This window comes from Pelophylax lessonae (assembly GCF_965119305.1).
Source record: "Pelophylax lessonae genome assembly, chromosome: 1".
NCBI classification, from domain to species: domain Eukaryota; kingdom Metazoa; phylum Chordata; class Amphibia; order Anura; family Ranidae; genus Pelophylax; species Pelophylax lessonae.
Genome location: NC_138768.1, coordinates 269941692 through 269965798, shown reverse-complemented (window position 1 = coordinate 269965798; position 24107 = coordinate 269941692). Strand labels below are relative to the sequence as shown.

General features: G+C 42.9%; 1 protein-coding gene across 1 annotated transcript; it reads right to left on the bottom strand.

Moving 5' to 3' along the window:
• Positions 1 to 8173: 8173 nt before the first annotated feature.
• Positions 8174 to 23856, bottom strand: LOC309544830 (macrophage migration inhibitory factor-like). Its single transcript, XM_082243814.1, has 3 exons — positions 23686 to 23856; positions 10607 to 10779; positions 8174 to 8347 (listed from the first exon to the last, which is right to left on the bottom strand). The coding sequence occupies exons 1-3, from the start codon at positions 23791 to 23793 to the stop codon at positions 8281 to 8283; spliced, it is 348 nt and encodes a 115-aa protein (XP_082099940.1). The 5' UTR covers positions 23794 to 23856; the 3' UTR covers positions 8174 to 8280.
• Positions 23857 to 24107: the final 251 nt, after the last annotated feature.

Genomic DNA, 24107 nt, shown 5'->3' with positions numbered 1-24107 from the left:
TTAAATGCTCATATAAATAGTTAAATGGATTTTCATTTCCTTGATTTCAAATAACAAAGAGAATACTTTTAAAACATTTGCAATTTTATGATTTATGTATTGAATTTGATTATATAGTTTATTGTAAATATTTATTATATAAAACGTTTTTTTATGTATTTTAAATGATAATATATGTGATTTTAGAGGATTATATTGATGAAATATTTATTATTGCACATATGGTATATACACAGAATTGCGTGTATTATGATGTCTCCAGAGGGAGACATTTGTGAATGTTATTTCCGGTGTCCCGTTTTTCTTAATATGTGCCATCGAATATTTTTGAATTTTATGATTTTAATATCTAAAATAGGTTGACTTATTAAGTTAACCCTAAATTTTAAAGCAATAAATTAAATAAAGTCCGTTTTTGTTTTTAAGTATTCCACCGGTTTTTAGATCAGTTTTATGCACTTCCTGCAGTCCTCTGCGGACACCGGAAGTATCCATTAAGAATAGGAGGTATTTAAGGACGAGTGTGGCGGCGCGCACGTCCCTCCTATCTTGGAAGAATTCTCGTCAGAGGAAACGCGTCAGAGAGGAGGCGTGTTGCGCCGCCACTCGCGTCATCAGTCCGTGCTGCAGCCGGACGTGAAGTTTTCCACAGGCTCTTTTCAATTTGCTAATCTACATCTAGATACATGTAAGTGCAATTGCCATATTTTATTCAATAATTTGGGGGTAATGCACCATTGCGGTTCCCATTGAATTTTTTTCATATGCGAATCATGGAGCAAATTAAGAGACAGAACAATACTCCATCCGTGGACCGTAGGATCGATGGTCAGCCCATAACCATATCCAAAAAGAGGAAAGCCTACTTCCAATGCCCAGTACAATTTGCATCTGGTAAGAGGCTTTGGAGTATGTTTGCACGCCGGGTGATGGTGATTGGGAACATAATCTCGGTTCATGAGGATTAGCTATGCCATTTATATCCATATATCTGGTAAGAAGTTAAACCTGCTGGTGGTGGGATCGTTTCACGTGGATGTTTATTTCAATTGAATTTCAGCACAGAATTTATAACGGAATTGTCACAGATTACTATTTATAATTGATGGACATTGAGTTTGAAATTTTGTACACATCAGATATAAATTTATGTATCCCTATTTGCGTTCCTTATCAACATATTGATTTGGGTCACATCTTATTTTAGCGCACCAACTATTTTTCACTATAATCCATTACACTTCTTGGTAGCAGCTTTATTATTTATATCAGTGCACCTTTATTTTTCATTAGATTAGCAAGATTGACTGTCTAAATCTAGCAATCATGGTCCCCTACTTTGACTTTTAAGTCATTTTTTATCCTTTGCAGCTGAGGTGGAAGGAAAGGACGCACTGTTTCTTGATCTTTCCTTCCAAAAATTCCAGCTCTTTGAAGGTTCCCTTTTCCTTCTTTGCTGTTTATTATCTCTAGGCTTTGTGGAATATTTCTTCCTTTTTTCTGAGGATCTGGAAAGGACATCGTCCAAACCTGAACCAAACAGAAGGGTCCCCTCAAATGGAAGACCACAAAGCTTGGTCTTGGATGTGAGGTCTCCTTCCCACTCCTTAAGCCAAATAGCTCTTCTGGCTGTGTTCAGGAGGGCTCCTGTTTTGGAAGATGCTACCACTGTTTCTAGTGCGGCGTCTGCCATGTAGGCCACTGCCTTACTTATCACCAACAGGGAATCCTGGGTTTTTGTCTGAGACATATTTTTACTGAGTCTATCCACCCAGAAAAAGGCATTTCTAACCACACAAGAGGCTGTTAGACCTGAAGCCATAGTAGCTGCATTGACATCCCAGGCTTTTCCCAGTAAAGTTTCTGCTTTTCGGCTCATGGCATCCTTGATGCTACCAGCATCTAGAAAGGAGAGATCTGATTTTCTAGAAACTTGTGCCAGGGGAGCAATCTAGTTTTGGTCTTTTTAGGAATTTGCTTGTATCCTCCTCCTTAAAGGGGAATCTCCTCTTCCAGGAGCTCCCTTTATTTAACCTGTTCTCAGGTAATTGCCATTGCTGAAGAATCAGTGTCTTCAGTGAATGGTGAATATGAAAAAACTCTAGAGAGACTCTTCCCTATCCCTTTGTAGAGTTAATCCTGTGCCGTGGATTCTCTACGCAAATCAGGTATCTCTTCTGAGGCATAGATGGCCTGAAGGAGAACCTGCATATTTTCTAACCCAAAAAGGTTTTTAGCTGACTCTGCCTCGTCTGGGGCATCTTGGTCCTTATCCCCTTCAGCCTCTGAGCAGGATGGGGAATCTGAGCGGCTCTCCTCTGGAGATAATCCTTCTGTCCCGACTCGAGTTGGGGGAAGGTTTTCTGTAGTTGGTGTAGTACCCGACGGTCCTGCTCTAGATAAAGAGCTTTCTTGAGAAGAAGTCTCTTCCATTGAAGAGGGATCTATAGGATCCACTCTTATTAGCTCCTAGAGTGGACCTAACTGTCATCATAGTGGACAGCATTTGCTCCTGCATTGTCTTAAAAATGTCTTTCATCATTCCTGAAGTTTCCATTGCGGTCATTCTATAAAGGCATTTATAGCAAAAGGCCTTAGTGTGGGAGCTGGGCAACTTATCTGAGAAATTACCACACTTCTTATGAACAACATGCCCTGACAATGCTGGTGTAGAGACAGAGGATTCTTGTGGACCGCTCAAGGACTCTGGAAGACAGGATACAAGATACTATAAGTATCACCCTTCCTATAATAAATTATGACATGAGGACCATAGAAAGAACATGGCGGGTTCGACTAGGGTAAGGGAAATGATACAACTACCAGGTATTTTTTATGTCGTTAACCAGCAGTCTTAAAAAAAAAAAATGCATAGACCCAATAAAGGTTACATTTTCAGCACTTACCCTGCCTAGGCCTGGGTTTGGCTGCCGACACCTGGAGCTGCCTTCTCTTCCTTCCCCAGAGGATGAGTCATGGAGGGCTTCTTTTCCGCAGCAGACATCCGAGCTACGATAGCCTTGGATTCTGCTTTGCCGCTCGTAAGCGTCTCCGGCGTCTCCTCCACGTTCTTCCGCCTTCCCATGTTTCGCGTGTCTGGCGTTGCGCCGGAAGTTCCGGTCTCGAAGATGAGGCTTGAAGCGCCCGTCCGGCGGGAACTTCAAAAACCTTCAGTGGAGGAGAGCTGCTGGTGCCGGATCGCAAGACCTGGAAACATCCCGCAGGTGACTGAGGGCTTGCACCACTTTGGGCGACCTGTGAGAAGCCTGGATGGGGCAGCAGGTAAAGCTCCACTCGTAGGGTCCCCCCAGTGGGAACCCGTGGCCTTCCACTGAACCTGGCTCACCTTTCGACTCCCAATAGTCTGCAGGTTAGTACAAACACACGTTTCTTGTAGGAAGAAACACAATCTAAACTGAGGGCCTGAGGGAAGGGTGGGGCCTTTAACTAATCTTAATTGATTGTGTTTCCGGTAGGAGGAGTCTATCATCTCCCACTGTTGGGCCGTCCTGGAAGACGAGGAGATAAAAGTTGTGCATCTTGATTAGTAACGGTAGTCATAACAGAAATGTCACTAGCAATCTTTAAAGTTTTGCATTTCTGAATAGTAACATGGTATAGCCATGTAACAGAAATGTTACTAACAAAATTTAAAAGTTGTGCATCTTGATTAGTAACAGTGTAGTTATAACAGAAATGACACTAGCAAACTTTGTGCATTTCTGATTTAGTAGCCCGGGAAACACCATATGACCAACACAGATGTTACTAACAAAATTTAAATGTGCATTTTGATTAGTAACAGAGTCGTTACATAACAGCAATGTCAGTAGCGACCTTTAATGTGCGTTTTTGATTTAGCAGCCCGGGTACAGCCATGTAACCAACAGAAATGTTACCAACAACATCAATGTTGTGCATTTCTAATGTACATAAAAATAAGGTATAATAGAAATACACCCACAACTTTCAATGTGGTGTATTTCTAGCAAGCAAAAGAGTAATATAGCCAAAATAAACAGGAAGGACACAAAATAAACTTTTTGTTTATGTATTTCTGATGCTCAACAAGGCACAGCCAACCCAGAAAAATACAGACAACTTGTGTTTTTTTCTGATGAGCAGCAAAACAACCAGAAAAGACACAAACTTCCACATTGTGTGTTTCTGATACACAACCAGACAAGGCATAAAGTCAGAGTCATGGTGAATTTAACTAAGAAAACAGCCAGCAGAGGGCAAAATCTATCATAGGCATAGTTTGGACTCTAGATACTAAACCTTCATCCACCAGGGGAGAACCAGGGTAGTTCCAAATAATGGAAGTCTAAAGCTGGATACACACTATCCAACTTTTGTGGTTAGATTTCCTTCAGATTTACCTTTTCTATGTAGTGCAAGGGCCTGCCTGATTGCATACAAATTGTAAGTGTTAAGGTTTGATCTCATATTATATGTTTTTGGTAAGTCTGAAGGAAAAAAATCTAAAGAAAATTGTATAGTGTGTATAGCCCTTTAGCTTGGAGGCAGACACCCGAAGGGTTTAACAAGCAAGCAAATACAGGTTAGTATATGTAGCTCTTGTATAGAGGTTTGCAACCAGAAAACCATCAATCAAGGATTGCAGAAAAACATTATGTTTCTAGTTCATCAAGGAGTGGGCAGTAGCCCAAACCACCAGAGGCCCTACTTAAATCTCACACACCAACTGATCTAACAGCATTGTAAGGAGGAAATAGGTTGGCGCTTGCTAAGATGTTACACATAGCAAGCAACCCCATAAGAAAATGTTCCCCAAGGGTACCCCCCTTACTGTGTCTCTCCAACATATGTGGAAAAAGGCAGGAAGCAGGCTTTAAAGAGCAAGAAGACTCTAAATAAACCATCTTGGAGATATGTGCCAGAATCATAGCAGCTGGCCTAATATATTCAGATTATCTGGATCTGTAGTATTAGGCCCCTTTCACACATGTGGACCGTTCAGGCGGATCTGAACGAATGCCCCATGCACCCCTATGGGGCAGTGGATGTCAGCTGAGACATGTCCGCTGGCATCCGATCCAGTCCGTCAAATCCGGACAGATGGAAACCCTATTTTCCATTCGTCTGGCGGATCGGATGAGAACAGACAGGCGCTCCGTTCTCATCCAATTCCCCCATAGAGGAGAGAGGGGTATCTGACATCTCCGTCTCTGCACACAGAGTGGAAACAGAGCTGTCATCCGCCTGCTCAGCGGAGGATCGGCGGATCGATCCCACACTGAGCAGAAAACGGAACGGACAGGATCAGACATGTGTGAAAGGGGCCTTACTCATGGAATCTCCAGGTTCCTGCAGACCCCCTTACATCCCTTTCGATTAACCCCTTAGGAATGTCTAACTTGTTTAGTGGCAGAAATAGCCTGTAAGAGACTCTGTGTCTAAAGCCCCGTACACACGCAACGATTATCGGCCGACCGATCGTCCGTCTTTTGTCCAGAGTTGTGTTTTGTTGGTTGGAATGTGCCTAGACTGCACACTAATTTTCTCGCCCAACAGAATTCTACTTCAGAAGTGATGTCATGTGTTGGTTTGTTTTCTTTCTTCACTGAGCATGCCCAGACTTGCTCATCAGATTTTTCCCTGTCGAAATCTGTACTGACTGCACAAAAATCGGCCTTGTGTTGATGGCCAACAAAAATTTTATAGTCTGCGCACCAGATTTTTTTCGGCCGAAAAGTCAGAGTTGGTTGTCGAAAGCATCATAACAACAAGCCGAAAATCGGCAGATCGGTCGTTGGACGAAAATTCCCTTCCAATTTTCGACGCGTGTACGGGGCTTTACAGGTGTCATCCCTTCACTAGATTTACCCTTATTGATGCATAATAGGGTATAAAGTGAGACTGGCAACTTAATGTTACAATAACCACAGCATCTGGAAGCTGCCAACATTGGCCTAGCTGAAGCTTCTGGGTTATTTGTCCCCAGGCCTAAGGGAAAGGATAGTAGCACCCTCATTAGGGGGGGAGGGAGTACTATGTCAAAGCCCAAGAAACCACCTGGCTGCTATAAGGGATACTGCTGCTAAGCTCCCAAAGCAAAGGGAAGTACTCACCACTGTTTTTCTCCTTTACCACAGCCACAGGGCTTGCTTTTCTATCCTCACGGATACATGAGGAGGCTAGCGGCCAGACTCACCCCCTCCTAAGTTGCTGTCCCGACTGGGGAGCTGCAAAATTAGGCTGTGTGCTTCACACAGCAGCAGCATGCATACACACCTTCTGGTCTCCCACCTTTTTTGAAAGGGGTTGGGGGGCAGCTGACAGCCTTTCTGCTGTCCCTCTAAGGCATTCTGACATTTTCTTAACTCACCTCAGAAAAGACTTACCTGGCCCCGATTTTCTATTGCCAGCAGCCAACTCTGCTGTTTTCCATCCTGTTCCGCCTCCATGAGGTAGGTCCAGACGGAGTGCACACTCTTCACAGCCTTCTGGCTCTTGGTAGCTGAAGAGCCTGTTACTTTCCCGCTGCTATGCGGGTCCGGCGTCTCCTCCATGCCTTACACCCACTTCCGTGGTCACGCTGTGCGTGCTCGGCCTCTTCCATGTTCAGACAGGAAGTTCCTGTTTCAGAACGTGGCTTGGAGTACACCGAGTCCTCCCCCTCATCGCTGCTGATGTTATGCAGCTGGCCTGTCACAGCATGGCACCCACTGTTTGCAGGGGAGAACAGGAGGTGACCCGAGCTACTGAGTGGGGCAACGAGTGCAGGGACCACCACACTGTGTCCGACTTGCCTGTGCCACAAGAGTTGACCTGTGAGAAGCCCAAAAGGCGTGCAGGTAGAGTGCAGCCCTCACCCGGAACCTGCCACACAGGAGTACCGACGACTCTTTAGGCATTCTGGTCAGAGAAATTGTTTAATATAATAAAAATATATCTGTTGTAACACTTGTGTGCCCACGCTTTGCTTTTCTTGTTGTGACAACACCTGACATTAGCACAACAAAAACATAGCTATGAGGCTTCCCCCCATGACAATAAGGAAATGTTTTCAGGGCACTGCTTAGGCACAATTAACTTTTTCAGCTGTTCCCTACAGATACAAGGTGTGTATACAATCCCCAAAATGCATGAATGAGAAAAAAAAAAAAAAAAAAAATATATATATATATATATATATATATATATATAAAAATAATAGTAGTGAACATAAACCTAAATTTATGTTATCGATTTAAACCTCAAGAATATTGACATCAGTATGGAAAGGACTACAGAGCCATTTATAAGGCTATAGGGACACCCCCCCCCAATAGAAAAAGACATTTTGTTTTTTTGGAAACAAACACCTGAAACAGTAATGACATCCCAGAAATGGTGGACCTGCCAACATTGCAAGGGGCACAGCGTAAAGGCATCAAAGTTATATAGGGTCATAAACATCCAAAAACTGCAGACTTCTCTTGTTTATAGCAGAGACCAGTGTTCATGATCCAAAATCAGAAAGACAGTGGGGAAAGAAAAAAAATGAGCTTTATTTTGAAGAATCCACTAACAGGCTAGAACATAAATGCTGATCTCTCAGCATTAACTACCCAGGTGATCCAAAAACCGTTTCAGAATTTTTTTTCCCCATAGTAAAATGGGTCAATTGTAAGTTGGAAAACTAGATATAAAATCTTTGTTGTATTAATAAATGATAAAGGATTTCACAAAGTAGCAGGAGATATTTAAGGAGACATCACAGCCACATCAATCTGCCTGGCAAACTTCAGACTGAGCCGGTTGATAAGCGGAGTCATTCAGTTGTTTAACTTTTGGCTTGAACTATGGAGCCTGTAAGAACAGACTTATTACAACAGACTGGAATATTAGACTAAATCACCACAAGTTGTTATGCAATATTTGACTAAACATTTTTAAAATGTTTCATCTTTAAACACACACACACACACACACACACACACACACTAAAACAAACACAGTGTGCCTATGTAAAGGATCAAAACAAATAAAAAAAATTGTATATTTCCCTTGCTGTCATCTGAAAATGGCAGTTACTTTGATATGCTGATTCTTGAGTAAAAAACTATTTGAAAGTATTGATTAAAATTACATCTCGGGACACGCTTTATGTTACATTTAAAAACAAATATATTTTCAGGAATATTACAGATACAGAACAAATCACTTTATTTCATAAAGCAGTTTATTTAACAGGGAATGTATTACAGAAGAGTCTTGTCATTCTGCTGTGGTTGTTGGTTTATCCGGTCAGAGACACTGACTGAGATAGAATTAAGCAAAGGTAGAATTATTCCAGCCCACATTAGCAGGATTTAAATCGTAATAATTGATGTAAACCCTAAAAGAAAAAAAAGAAATATTTTAACACGTTATCAAAACAAAATCACCTGTAACACAAAGTCAATTCATATGCACTTGGTGAGCCTTTGACTGTAAAGTGCAGTAGTATCTGCAATGCTGGTTATAGATCAGAGCCCTTCAGCTGTTGGAGAAGTCTTTCAGGGAAGCTGCTGATGGCTGAGGGGGGGGGGGGGATTGTCACTATGAGATGGAAATTCTCTATAGTAGCAAGTTGGTGTCAACAGAGTGTGGCCTAAAGGCCCATACACACGATAAGCAAAATCAAAGTGAAATTTAGTCTGAATGATCTGCTGATTTTCGGATTGTAATATAGTGCTTTCCACAGCCGATGATGAATTTTTGGATGACAAAAACTGGGTGTGCAGGCTATACATTTTTTATCGTACGTGAACACGTCGTCTTGATTTTCTTTTAATTAGTACAGTTTTCGTCCAAAAAAAAAAAAAAAAAAAAATTATATATCATAAGATCAAGATTAGGCATGCTCGGAAACTAAAGAACACATACAAAACAATTCAACACATGACATCACTTCTGAAGTTGAATTTTCCTATGAAAGTAACCTCTTCACTTTCCATAGGAGACTAGCATGCAACAAAAAACTAAAGAAAATTTGTCCGATCTGATCGTGTGTATGAGGCTTAAGACGGGCTTCCACCTGATGGCATGCCAGATAAAAGGGCCCTGCATATCTGCACTGTGATCTAATTTCTCTAATAAAGCTTGGACTTTTTGGGTGTGTGGGGAAATATTTCAGATGGTTAATCCTCCTTCCAGGTCCACTATATTCTTATCCACCTTCACCTCTGTCACGGCTGTGTGTATTTAGGCAGGGGCAGCCCAGCTCGGTCTTTTGGCCTCATATCAAACAGGTGGCTGGACCTGCAAAAACTCAAACTATTCCAGTTATACAAAGGGGGGAATGATTAACAGGGATAGGCCCATGATGCTGCAGTTCTATTCGAACAAAACTTAAGAGGGTGGACAAATACTTATCATGTAAACTAAAATGCAACCTGCCAACTAAAAAACCTCCTCCCTTTTTAAACAAAGGCCTCAAACCAGTTCAAAAGACTTACAGCAAATACTGTTCACTAGGTGACAAAGTTGTGCCCCTATCACGGTTTTTAATGAATTCGGGCCTTGTCTGTTTCCAGAAATCACAGTGCTTGGGTCAGACAAAATCTAGCATACAAATCATTTTACATGTATTAAATACAGGTAAATATCTACACACTACCAGACATTGAGTCAACTAGCATGCCTTTAAAAAGAGAAGTATGGCTTCATAAAAACCCACCAAAAGGTGGGTAAGTGATCAAACACTGCTGATTGCTTAGTTTTCCCCTTCCCTCTGATCAGAGAGCCAGGACTAAGTCACCGCTGTCTGCTCTGAGCTGTGGAAGGGGCAGGAGGGGCTCGCTCAGGCTCTCAGTGGAATACTAAGAGGCTGAGCCAGGTGCCGATCCAGTCTTCTGGGTGGATCTTTCCAAAGCCTGGGGCAGCTCTGTGATTTCAGCCTGCTGTCTGCTGAAAATGGGTCACAGGAGTGCAGAACTTTGGCTATAATTTTACTTTAATATACAGTACCTACTAAAATAAGAGAACAGTGAGCGATGCATGTGAAGAAATACAAGGGAGAGAGCAGTTAACCGTAATACTACCCCAAATTGGCACCTAGGAAGGAAATAAGAGCTCAATATCAATATAACATTTCAGGGATGACCCATTCCTTAAGTGTGCTATGGATATTCTTCATAATATGGATAATCTTGGGTCATAGAATTAACCCTTGCTGCCAAAGTAGGTCATGCTGTACATGTAAATCTGACAGTCCGAGTTTCAGCTGTCAGGTGAAAGCAATCACAAGGTTGAAAAACAGCTGTTGCAAGTATTCCCCCTTTCCTGCTCACTCCTTCCCTGGCAGCTATGCAGAAGGTTTTGTAAGGGGGGGCTGAGGGAGCTGGGCCAGCACAGAATAATTAGCTACTCTCGATAAGAGGGCAGGACCACTTTATGTAGCGTCAATTTCTGAGCAAGTTCAAAAGAACACTAAGAAAATACAAAACCATTAAGAGAAAAAAAAAAAAACACGTGTAAGTGCTTTAAAATACATTATGTTGCTTTCCTTTTACCTGCAATTTTTTTTTTTTTTTTTTTTTTTTAAGTTGGTCAAAGGGTCTCTTTAGGGTGAGTTCACTGTAAGCGTACTGCATATAGTGACCAGGTGGCTTACCTGTCAGGGGAGATATGCAGACGACTGCTTAGTATACCACTCAGTAATTTGGTGTAAGTCTTGTTCTGCGGACCTCCAATCTTGCCAATACTTTTCAGGGAACAAAGAGCACATGGCTCTGTGGAGCCACCAAAACTCATCATTTGATCTGGCTGAATATGCACAGCGATGTACTGTAAAAAGGAAACAAAATAAATAAATCTTTAGACAAATTGAAGAATTGAAGGAGTATCTCCGCCTCCACCCAAACTATGGCTTACCACATAAAGTATGGAAAAAGTTTTGGTTTAAAAGGCTTTCCCATGTGATATTAAAAAGGTGAATTCTTTAAAACCTATGAAAACTTACATTATGTGGTAAAGAACACCTGTAACAATCTGTACTTTGAGGATCCATTCATACTAAAGCGATCCGTGGTAGCGTAATGCACATTATAGCATGCTCTAACGTGTATGGTGTTAAAGGAGCCCTATGATCATAATGGACTGCTAGTGCTTCAAAACAAAATTGGGGAAGAGAATGAGGGAGAAGGAGGGCACCATGACAAGAGCATGTGAGCGGTCCTCTACTATACAATGTGCTGGGTGCCATACAATGATAGGTACAGCAACATGCACAGAGCAGGGAAGCTGTCATGTGTTGTGGAAAAGCGTGCTTTAAAAAAAAAAAAAAAAAAAAAAAAAAAAAACACGCACGCATTATTGAGCGTAGCCACAATGCACAAGTGTAAATGGGCCCTGACTATCATGCTGTGTGGGCATTTTAAGTAAACCCATCATAAAGGAAACATGAAGGTCGCCAGGCTGACGTCTTCACAAGGTGTTAATTACCTTGCTAGGATGATGAATCTCTAGTTACTAGTAATGACAGGTTTAATTGTACTATACTTTGGCCATGCAGGGAAAAGCAGGGTAATGCCCACTCCCCAGGAGAATAAACTAGCGGGCATTCCTCTATTCACGGTACTAAGCACAACAGGGGTTGAACGAGAGCCTGTATATTACACCTCTGATGTACTTTATGAAGTATTCTTGTACAATATACTAAGTATACAAGCAGGTGACACACCAACCCAGTCCCTTGTCCTGTGCTATGGTCACACTCCTGTAGGTATATCCCCAGGTCACAATCCATCCAATAGACAGAAAAACTGTAGTTATAGGAGTTTAAGTCATTTTGATTATTTTTTACCTACTGTATATGGATACAATAGAAGAGCTAGTTTAAATTTTCTGAGCATTAAGTTATATACGTTGCACTGTCTCTCGTAGAGATTAATGATAAACCAAGTATAAAACTGACAAATGTGAAATATTGACAGAGTGCTGAACTGTGGGGCAGTAAAAAAAAAAAAAAAAAAAAAAAAAAAAACATTGCACATAGTTGCATAAAGATAAGTATTACAGCAATAAAATTCTGAGTTGTAAAAAAAAAAAAAAAAAAAAAAAAACTAGTTTTGCAGCATAAAAAAAAGGAAGCATACCAGTTGGGTCAGAGCCTTTCCAGTTTGTATTCCAGTCACACAGGTAATGCAAGGATGCATTTGCGTTAGTCCTTTATACTGCCCTTACTTACCTTGAGGGGAAAAAAATTTGGACTGACTTCTCTTTGTCTAAAGGCTATATGTACATGGGACGTTTGAAAACCTCTCCTGAATGCTGGAACTTGACATCTAAAAACGTTTTGCAGCGTTTACATGCCGCATTTGTGCGTTTACGTTTAGAAACTTTTTAATATTTTAAAATGGTCCGAAATGTATCCCCATTGAAAACACCTATAAACGTGAGGTACCGCATTTAGATGAGTTTTCATGCTGCTACAAGAATTTGGCATTTAAAATGCCTATAAACTTCCATCTGAATGCAATTTTTAGCTTTTTTTCAACTGCCTCTAAAGGACTATAAATGACTCAGTGTACATGGACAGTAGAGTGGCATGATTCTGGATAAAATGAGAATCACAATTTTTTGCTTAGAATAAAGATCACGATTCTCAGCGTAACATCTTTTACATTATACAAAAAAAAATTGGGCTAACTTTACTGTTTTAGTTTTTTTTTAATTCAATTAAAAAGTGTATAAAAAAAAAAAAAAAATGTGTAAAAGACTTTGGCGCAAATACAGTGTGACATAAAAGATTGCAATGATCGCCTTTTCTCTAGAGTCTCTGCTAAAAACAAAATTATATATATATATATATATATATATATATATATATATTTATTTATTTATTAATGTTTGGGGGGTTCTAAGTAATTTTCTAGCAAAAAATACTGATTTTTAACTTGTAAGCAACAAGTGTCAGAAAAGGCTTAGCCCCGGTTCACATCAGTGCGATGTCAGACATCACATCTGATTCGGAGCGCACTGCTCTGAAAATCACATGCAATGCCTGTGCAATGCGAATTCAGCAATACAGATTGTATGGCTGAATTTGCATCGGATTCAGACGCAACACGCATAGAACCCTTTGAGTCTGCAGCAGAACTGGATCGCATGATGGTCCACACCTATGCGATCCAATTCATGTCCAAACTGACAGTTTGCACTGCGATATGAACTGATTTGAGGTGTCATTAACTTTGTACTGACACCCCCAGCGATTTGCATATGGCAGTGGATTTGCAGGGTTCCCGCATCACATATGTGAACCAGCACTTAGGCTCCTTTCACACAGTAAGTCTGTCAAAAGGACTCCGCTTTTCTCAGCGGGAAATCGATCCGCTAAGCAGGAGAATGACAGCTGTGTCTCCGCACACATTTGTCACAGCCCCATATATCTCTATGGGGGAATCGGATGGGAACGGACCGTCGGTCCATTCTCATCCGATCCCATCCGATCCGTCCAGATTTGACGGATCGGGTGTCAGCGGACATGTCTCCGCTGACATCCGATCCCCCATAGAGATGCATGGGGGGACCGTTCTGATCAAAAAAAAAAAAAACACACGGACAGGCGGATCTGAACGGTCCGCCTGTGTGAAAGGGGCCTTAGTCTTTAAGGGCTCTTTCACACGGGCGGTCCGATCAGATCCGCCTGTCCGTTTTTTAGGCGGATCTGATCAGATCCTCCATGCAGCTCTATGGGGCAGCGGGTGTCAGCGGAGACACCTCCGCTGACACCCGCTGCCATCTGTATCCGATCCTGTCCGTGAAATCTGTACGGATGGAAACCCTATTTTTCCATCCGTTCAGTAATCGGAGCGGAGCAGATCTGATGAGCGGACAAGCGGTCCGCTCTCATCCGATCCCCCATAGAGGGCAGCGGGGGCTGAGACACCTCCCTCTCCGCAAGCAGAGGCGGAGCTGTCATCCGCCCGGCTCAGCGGGGATCGCGGATCGATCCCCGCTGAGCAACACGGATCCGCCTACGGAGCGGACCGTGTGAAAGAGCCCTAAGAGAATAAATTGCCCTCACAGACAAAAGTTAATTCTTTTGATCTAAAACAGTGGTTCTCAACCCCAGTCCCAGGACCCACTAACAGGCCAAATTTTAAGTAATACCTTGGGGAGATGCAGACTAGAATACTGCAATCATTGAACAGCAAATGATATCACCTGTAATGTATTTCAGTTATCTTGCAAACCTGGCCTGTTGGTGTGCCCCAAGGACCAGAGTTGAGAACCACTGATCTAAAAGAAGGAAAAAAGATACAAAGCATTGTGTTTATAGTTATCTAGAAGCCTTAACAATGTTGAGAAACATTCGCTGGCTCTTTGACAGCTGTGAGTGAGCAAAGAACAGCTCTGTAAAAACTGAGGACATGCCGTTTTTAGATTTTGGGGGGGGGGGGGGGGTGGGGTGAATCAAGATTGTGATTTTTTTTTTTTTAACGATTAATCGTGCAGCTCTAATGGACAGACAAGATAACATAGGAGAGTTCAGGGGCTGCTGAAACAAATGCCCAACTGCTCCTAAACATCCGATTATCAGCAGCAGTGTACACGAGGCCTAACACTATTTGTCCAATGAAACTTGTTTCCAAGATTGGTCTCTTGGGGTCCTCTACCTGCATCCTATTTATTAAAAAATCCAATTGTAGATTGTCAAAATTGGTGATCCGCCTTCTTCTGTGGGTGTTTTTAAACATTTTTTTACCTTAATGCATTTGGATAAAAAAAATGTTTCAGGCATCAGCATCCCCCCCCCACCCCCTTTTTACTTACCTGAGCCCTCATTCGATCCAATGCTGTGCATGTCTGCAGCACTTCTTTCCCGACATGACATCCGTCCCACACGTTCAGTCTGCCTGCCTGCAGCTAGTTCTCCTGACTGAGCGGTGAGCAGCTGCACAGCTAACCAATCACACGTGCCTGCACACCTGATTGGTTTGCTGTGCCGCTACTCACGACGCGATTGGTTCGCTGTGCCGCGCTCACTGCTCGGTCAAAAGAACTAGCTGCAGGGCGGCAGACTGAACATGTGGGACGGATGTCATGTCGGGCTGTGTTCTTCTACCACCACTGTGAGTCCCAACTCTGCCTAATCCACACTATCAGTGTCTTCTGCATTCCACCCAGTTCAATATCGCGATATATATATATTTGAAAAACAAATATCGCAATGTACTTTTTTTCCCCCCAATATCGTGCAGCCCTAGTGCCAACTGCCTGAACCCAGAAGAGGCAGCCGGCTCCAGGTGACTGAGGACCACCAAGTTGGGAGGACACCAGACCTGGGCTGAGTCACCAAAACAGCAGGACATCGCTGGATATGCTGGGCAGGTATCTGAATTGGGGACAAAATTTTAAAAGAAGTTAAATATATAGGGGGGGGGGAGTGACATTCCTCCAAGTTTCCCTGGTGGCACATGCTCACACCAACAATTCACTTGCTGACATTTCAACTGAATAAAAGCCGAGGTGCAGATTTATTCTAGCATCACATTTTCACAGTGATCTAATGAGACAAGGGCATTGTGAATATGCTGACTTCAATCCTTCCAGTAATCCCACCAGCTCCAATGTCTGGAAATCCCTCTGCTACTGTCTACATTACTGTCTGTCACCCCCAGCCAACCAGTCCTATCAGTGTCCCACATCAATGGCTCTTCTCTGCACGTCGCCATAAACAAATTCCACAAAATGTGTACAGGACATCTACAGCGTATTTGAAGTACACTCCATACATAATGAAGTCTTCAAATCCATCCCAGGAACCCAGCATGTCTGCACAAGAACTGCTTTTCTATTCTGAAAATCTCACCAAGACACAAAAAAACTGCTTAAATGTTTTTATTTTTTTAATATTTGAATAGATGTGAGGGATTAGACCCGTCAGGTTTATGGCACCAGAAAACATTTATGGGGAACTCCGACTTTCCTTTTTCAGTGGTACAAACACCCAAAAGGGGGGGAAGCTCTGCTTGTTTGCCTCCGCTCCCACATAATAGCACTTTTTGAAGGGGGAGCTTGCACCTGGTTTTGACAGGTACCCGCTTCCACTTCCAAGTAGTGACTGTCACATTCGGGCCCCCCTCCTTCCCCCATCGCTGGGCCATTCACAAGGAGTGTACATGAATTGGTTTGTGCAAAAGTTCTAGTTTCTACTGTAATTTACGCAGTTAAGCTATACTGTAATAGTGCTGATCAGCAACTTACAGAGCGCAGGACAATCTGGCACTAACAGACACTGACTGGGAGGGTCACGGATGATACATTTGTACATTGACACTATACTAATGACACTGGCTAGGAAGGAGTCAATATCTGGGGCAATCAAGGGGTTAACTGTGCCTAACAATGTGTAATGTGTGCTGCTTTTACTACTATGTGGCTGGTTTTGCAAAGCAGGGGGGAAGAAACAGCCAGATCACTGTTCTTATGCACAGAGTTCTGTGTTTTTGTAAACACAACTCAGTCTATTAGCTGATTCCAGGCAAAATAATTGGCTGAAATCTGCTGCCAAACTCATGTCATGTCCAATCACAGCAAAGGTCAGCAGGGGGCGTGTGTATGCCTCCAAACCTGGAGGACAAATGGTGATGTAAAGGTGTGCTGCCTGTGCAGCTCCCCCTCAGTAACACTACTGTGGACGGGGTTAAAGCTGAACTCCAGTCTTACCTTCAGTCTTGCACAGTAGTACAGACTCCCTTTTACAGAAAATGCTTACCCTGATTTTATCGTACACCGTCCGCTTCTTACAGTGAGCACTAGATGCTGCAGCAAGTCACATAGATCCTGCCTCCTTTCTAGGCTGGAGGATATCCAGCATCATCTAACCCTTTACTCCTCAGCTTGTCCCTAGCCCACCCCTTTCATTTATTGCATTTCAGTTCTTTCAACCAGAGGCTCAGCATCATATATGGGTGATGCCTGAGGAGGTGTACAGGCAAATATAGCCTAGGAATGCCACTCCTTTAAACTAAAATACACTCATTAAGGAATTTAGATTTTTTTTTTCCTGCCAAAAAACCAGCCCACTGCTTGTATCAGGGCTGAGGGCTCTTAAGAAGAGTACTGTGGCAGGGCACTAATGTTTTCATAAGATATCCAGCCCCCTGCCAAGACCTCCCACCAACCATCTGTCTGCATATAGAAGCACAGAGACCCAGTGACAAAAAATGATACTTTTTTTCTCAGCTTAAGGCCTCTTTCACACAGCCGCTCCGGTGTTTTGCTCCGCTGCGGGACTTTTTTTTTTTTTTTCACGGAGCGGATGACATTTGGGTCATCCGCTCTGTATGTCCACATATCATCCCATCCGTTTGCGGATGATATGCGGACATAATGTAAGTCTATGGGGATTGCGGATGTCAGCGGATGACACAGCTGACATCCGATTTTCCTTCCTTTCCGTTTTTTTAACGGAGGAAAAATAGGGTTCTGTTCCGTTCCAAAAAACGGAACAGAACTGAAAGGAAGAAAATCGGATGTCAGCGGATGGTATTCCGCTGACATCCACAATGCCAATTACATAGATTATGTCCGTAAATCTTCCGCAAAAAAAAAAAAAAAAATAGGATGATTTGCGGACATACGGAGCGCCCGTGTGAAAGGGCCCTAAGGGAGGTTACTTACGGCTTACAAAGGTTACATATGCCTCGTTTCCACTGAGCGGAACGGTTCGGGTCGGTACAGTTTGGAAGGGTTAGAATTGTCCGGTCTATTCAGGTGAGCGTTTCCACTGCAAGTCAGGCCACCAGGGACCATGCGGGGTTTACAGCAATTGAGGTGTTTTGTTTTGCTCTTTCATTTGACGTGAGCATTGAAGTTTTCCTGTCCGCCAATCAGTGGAATCTATCGTGTGACGCCAGTAGCTCCGCCCTAACCATACAATTTCCTATGGCCTTACAGCTGAAGCAGGACCAGGAATGGTGCGGTTTGGTTCAGTTGTATGGACCACTTTCACAATGGAAACACTCAAATTAGCGTACCGTACCGAACCGACCCGATCCGCTCAGTGGAAACGAGGCAAAAGTGTCCCTTGTTCTGGCTGACATAGTGGAAATCTGTAGTCCCCTGCTCCCCTCCCATACCCTGCAGTTATACACTTTCAGTGCTGTGGGGGAATCATACCAGTGTTGGACTGAGGACAGGAACTTATGAAGAGTGCCGACTACTCCCCCCCCCCCCTCTCCATTCATAGAAGCAGTCTTCTAGGTTTCCTAAATGAAAAAACTGAACAGAGGTGACAGACCTTTTATTCATCCATCAGTCTTCCATTCATGGACCACTCTTAATTCATAGAATACAGGGGCATCTCAAAATTAGAATATCAAAAAGGCAATTTCAGTAATTAAATTAAAAAAGTGAAACTTATTTTATATCGATGCGTTACACACAGAGTGATCTATTTAAAGCATTTCTTTCTTTAATTTTGATGATTATGGCTTACAGCTTGTGAAAACCCAAAATTCAGTATCTCAGAAAATTAGAATATTGTGAAAAAGTTCAATATTGTAGACTCATGGTGTCACTCTTATCAGCTACTTAACTCAAAGACCTGTAAAGGTTTCCTGAGCATTTAAATCAGCCGTAACTAAATGGCAGACCGCACGATGCATAACCGCACTAACATAAAATGTGCCCATCAGCGTGACCCTTATTTTATGTTAAGGGGCATGCAGATGTGCATATTTATGCTGTGGTACACACTGATGGGCATATCTTATGTTAAGGGGCACTCTGATGGACATATTTATGCTATGGGGCACACAGATGGGCACATTTTATGTTAAGGGGCACTCAAATGGGCATATTTTATGCTAAGAGCAACGCTGATTTACACGTTTTGTTTTGCCCATCAGCGTGCCCCCTAAAAAAAAAAAAAGTGCTCATCAGAGTGCCCTATAACATAAAATGTGCCCATCAGCGTGCCAATTATTTTATGTTAAGGGTCACGCTGATGGGAGAATTTGATGCTATGGGTCACGCTAATGGGCATATTTTATGTTAAGGGTAACGCTGGTGGACACATTTTGTTCTGCCCATCAGAGTGCCCCTAACATAAAATGTGCCCATCAGCTTGCCCCTTATTTTATGTTAAGGGCCACGCTGATGGGCATATTTTATGTTAAGGGGCAATCTAATGGGAATATTTTATGTTAAGAGCAATGCTAATGGACACATTTTGTTTTGCCCATCGTCAGCGTGCCACTTAATAAAATGTGCCCATCAGAGTGCCCCCTAACATAAAAAGTGGGGTAGAAAAATGTGCACAGGCAACAGGGATAACCACAGCCTTGAGAGAATTGTAAAGCAAAAAGACATTCAAGAATTTGGGGGGAGATTCACAAAGAACTACGGCTGGTGTCAGTGCTTCAAGAGCCACCACACAGACGTATCCAGGACATGGGCTACAACTGTTGCATTCCTTGTGTCAGGCCACTCCTGAACCAGAGCCAACATCAGAAGCGCCTTACCTGGGCTGTTGCTCAGGGGTCCAAAGTCCTCTTTTAAATTAAATAATAATAATTGCATTTGGAGGAAGTGAAGAGACACAGAATCCAAGTTGCAGGTCCAGTGTGAAGTTTCCACAGTCACTGATGATTTGGGGAACCATGTCATTTGGTGTTGGTCCACTGTGTTTTATCAAGTCCAAAGTCAGTGCAGCCCTCTACCAGGAAATTCTAGAACACTTCATGATTCCCTCTGCTGACCAACTTTATGGAGCTGTGGATTTAATTTGCAGCAGGACTTGGCACCTGCCCACACTGCCAAAAGTACCAATACCTGGTACTTGGTATGATCATGGTATCACTGTGCTTGATTGGCCGGCAAACTTGCCCGACTTAAACCCCCTAGAGAATCTGTGGGGTATTGTCAAGAAGAAAATGAGAGACACCAGACCCAACAATGCAGATGAGCTGAAGGCCGCTATCAAAGCAACCTCCTGGGCTTCCATAACACCTCAGTAGTGCCACAGGCTGATCACCTCCATGCCAAGCTGCATTGATGCAGTAATTCATGCAAAAAAGAGTCCCGAGCAAATATTGAGTGCATACCATACTGTACATACTTTTCAGTAATAGCATAAGGTTTTTGTAAGGAGTATAAGTGTCACAATTGTTATTATTGGAGGTCCCTGTATTTAGATAATACATTTTCGACCTAACCTAAACATGCATATAAAAAGGTGTTCTGTTCAGCGGTCAGAACTAAAGTTGGTTAAATGGTCAAAACAAATATAGGGACACGGGTATTCTATATTTTAAATAATAACAAGTTTATTAATGAAAATTTGGACTTATAATCATAACCGTACAGTATATAATTCTTTATGTACCAGTATATTCATGAGGAACAAGACATACAACATAAAACGATAAACATATAACAAAGTACCGGCCGGTGCATATTAATTCAATCACAGGGCTAATTTTCACTATTTCGGTTAAATACCGGGAGTATATCTTCCTGTGATTAGTGTCTGTGGATAAACGGAGTGTAGTACAAAAAAAGAGTGGTGGTGGTTTTAAAGTTTAAGATGTTCTGAAAAAATTGCGGTTTTGGAAGGTAGGTCTGATAGGATGGCTATTTTCTGTTTAGCATCTTTGAAAAGTAAATTCTGGGGTGCCGGTGTGCAGTCCGGAGTCTGTCCTAATACTTTTGACTCCTGTGGTAATTACCAATGCTTCACCTTTTCACATTTCCTCCCTTTTACTTTTCCAGATACTGGTTGGGTAAGTGATTTCTCAGCGGTTTGTAGACAGAAAGAGATGGGGATTTCCTGTGATTAGTTATCACATATGGTTCCCTTTTATGGCGGGTGTATAGAGTGGTGTCAGGGGTATTTGCTGGTGGTTGATAATACCGTATCTCTTTTGGGGACTATGCAGAGTGTTTTTTGTAGGGCTGATAGGTGTTTGGTTTTTAACTTTCAAAGTTATTTCTCCTAGGGTGTCTTTAAATCCTTCTCCCCACTCTGTCAGCTGTTTTTTTGCCGATGTTTCACCCCTCTACTGATGTGTATCAGTGCGTTTGGGGACTATGCAGAGTGTGCTTATACAGGGCGGGTAGGTAATGGTTATAACAATACATCTCCTCCGGTACCCGTCTATTCCAATGCACCGCTCACCTATTGTTTTTCCCCACTCTGTCAGCTATTGGCTGATTCTTCACCCCTTCTTCCGTCGTGTTCCAGTAAAGTCTTGTACTTACCTGACCTTCACTCTATAGCCGCTCGTTCCGTCTTCTATCTTCCGCTGTTTCCTTGTTGCGGTCGCCGATCCTCGACCTTTCGCTTCCGTTTGCTTTCTCCGTTGTCCGCGTCTGAGACACTGGTGGGCGTGCCGGCGGTGGTGATGACGTCAACGCGTTTCGCTTCTAAGTGGCGTAGCTTCGTCTGGACGTACTTTTCAGTAAGCCAACATTTCTGTATTTTTTTTTTTTAATTGGTCTTATGTAATACTCTAATTTTCTGAGATACTGAATTTTGGGTTTTCACTAGATGCAAGCCATAATCATCAAAATTAAGAACAGATTTCAATGGAAACGCATTAAAAACTGTTTGCATTTTTGATGCATGTTTGTTCTGTTTTTGCTGGTTTCTTCTCCATGGCAACAGACACCTCTCAAAATGTGGCAAAAAAAAAAACCCACCACAGATCGCACTGGGAAAGCTCTACAACTGCAACCTGCAAAGATGTGAACCAGGCCTAAATATACATATATGTACTTCCATGTGCTGATGTTTTAAAAAAAATGGTTTTCCTAAAATCGGGATTGAATACATTTTATTTGCATGTTGATGCAGCAAGTCAGCGCTGCAATCAAAAAAAGCTTACACTCCCTGCTGACTGGTAAGCATTAACTAAAGCAAAGATGTAAGGTGTCAGTCATTGTAACAGAAACCTATTCTGGTTAGATTGCCCACAATGATTGATGGCAGTCTGTGTCCCAATGTTTAGTCCCCCATCCCATAGTCACACAATGGAGGAAGGAAAATCTCACCTCTGACATCTGTCATTGCTCAGGTGTCCCTAGTGGGAGATTTTCACTAATTGTCTTTTTCAATTGCATTTGTGGGGTCAGGCACTGATGTTGGATGAGAAGACCTGGCTCATAGTCTCCTCTTTAATTCATCCCAAAAGGTGTTCTATCGGGCTGAGGTCAGGACTCTGTGCAGGCCAGTCAAGTTCCTTCACTCCAAACTCCCTCATCCATGTCTTAATGGACCTTGCTTTGTGCACTGGTCCAAATCATTTGGTGGTGGAGGGGGGATTATGGTGTGGGGTTTTTTCGGGGGTTGGGCTTGGCCTCTTAGTTTCAGTAAAGGGAACTTTAAGGTGTTTGTTCCCTTAAAGAATGAATAACAGCACAGTGCTTGTGCTGTTTTATTTGGCCCTTTCTATCACCTAAAAAACCTGGCTGATCCTGCCGGCTATACTCCCCCCCCCCCATAAACTGACCACGGTTTTAGCATGGCTACTGAGCCCACACATTGGTCAGTTTACGTGCCTCCCTCATCTGCAGACTTGCTCTGTCCTCTCCCCTCCTTGCTCTGTCAGTGCACGCCCCCCCCCCTCCTACTGCTATTGTTATAGCTACAATAAAATCATACCATCCCCTCTGTAACCTAACATTATGTGCTCCTGTGTCTGTTATATAAAAAAATATGCCGATCTGTACCAATATCAGAGTGTCTCCCTGCACTCACGTGACTCCTCCACTCTCTCTCCTCCTGAGGTCTGTAGGAGTGCTCGGCCCCTCCCGCTATAGCTGGCAGATGGACAAAGGAGAGAGCTGAGGAGTCAATGGAGCGTCGGGAGCCGCTCTGATATTGGTGCAGATTGGCATATTTCCCCATATAGGTGATAGGATGATTTAGTGTTGACTTAACTACATTAAAAAGGCATCAGCATACCAAGACAATTTGGACAATTTCATGCCTCCAACTTTGTGGGAACAGTTTGGAGATGGCCCTTTCTGTTCCAACATGACTGCGCACCAGTGCACAAAGCAAGGTCCCTAAAGACATGAATGAGCAAGTTTGGGGGGGGGGGGGGGGGACTTGATGGGCCAGCACAAAGTCCTGACCTCAACCTGATAGAACACAGTTGGGATGAATTAAAGCAGAGACTGTGAGCCAGGCCTTCTCATCCAACATCAGTGCCTGATCTCACAAATGTGTTTCTGGAAGAATGGTCAAACATTCCCATAGACACACTCCTAAACCTTGTGGGCAGCCTTCCCAGAAGAGTTGAAGCTGTTATAGCTGCAAAGGGTGGGCCAACTCCATATTGAACCCTACGGACTAAGACTGGGATGCCATTAAAGTTCATGTGTGTGTAAAGGCTGGCGTCCCAATACTTTAGTGTAATATATATATATATATATATATATATATATATACATACACACACACACACATACACACACACTTTTTTTAAATAATAATTTGTTGAATAAGGATTGTTCCTATAAGAAAAGATTAATCAGGAAATAAATGCATGATTTACTGAAGCAGGCATGGGCACCATAGAGCCCCATCAGATGGGTTGAAGGTATACAGTAATCTGTGCCCATGTACACACTACAGCTGCCATCTGCTCCTCCATACACTGATGGGCCCATGACATGGCCCTCATCCATCCCTCTATACCAGGGTACCAGCCAGCTTCATTCGTCACACCTCACCTCTGACGGCTTGCCCGTGGCCTTGGCCAGCTGCTCGGTCAGACTACACAGCAGGTCCTCGGGAATGGCATCCTTGGGCACGTTAGTGAAGAGCTCGAAGGTGGGCATGATGTCTCCGTGCAGGCGATCAGACAAGGTGCAGAGAGCATAGAACACGTGGGATAGCCAGCCCCTTCCTACTAACCAGACCGTTCGCGCCTACCGCCCCCTCTGCTGGTCAAGGTTAAGTACAGCAGACAGTGATTACACTTCAATAGACAGGACAGCAATGGCCATGTTCTTTTGTCTTTTCTTGTTAACCACTTCAGCTCCAGATTTACCCCCTTAATGACCAGGCCATTTTTTTGCGATACAGCACTTAGTTATGTTAACTGACAATTGCACGATCTTGCGATGCTGTACAAAAATAAAATGTATGTCCT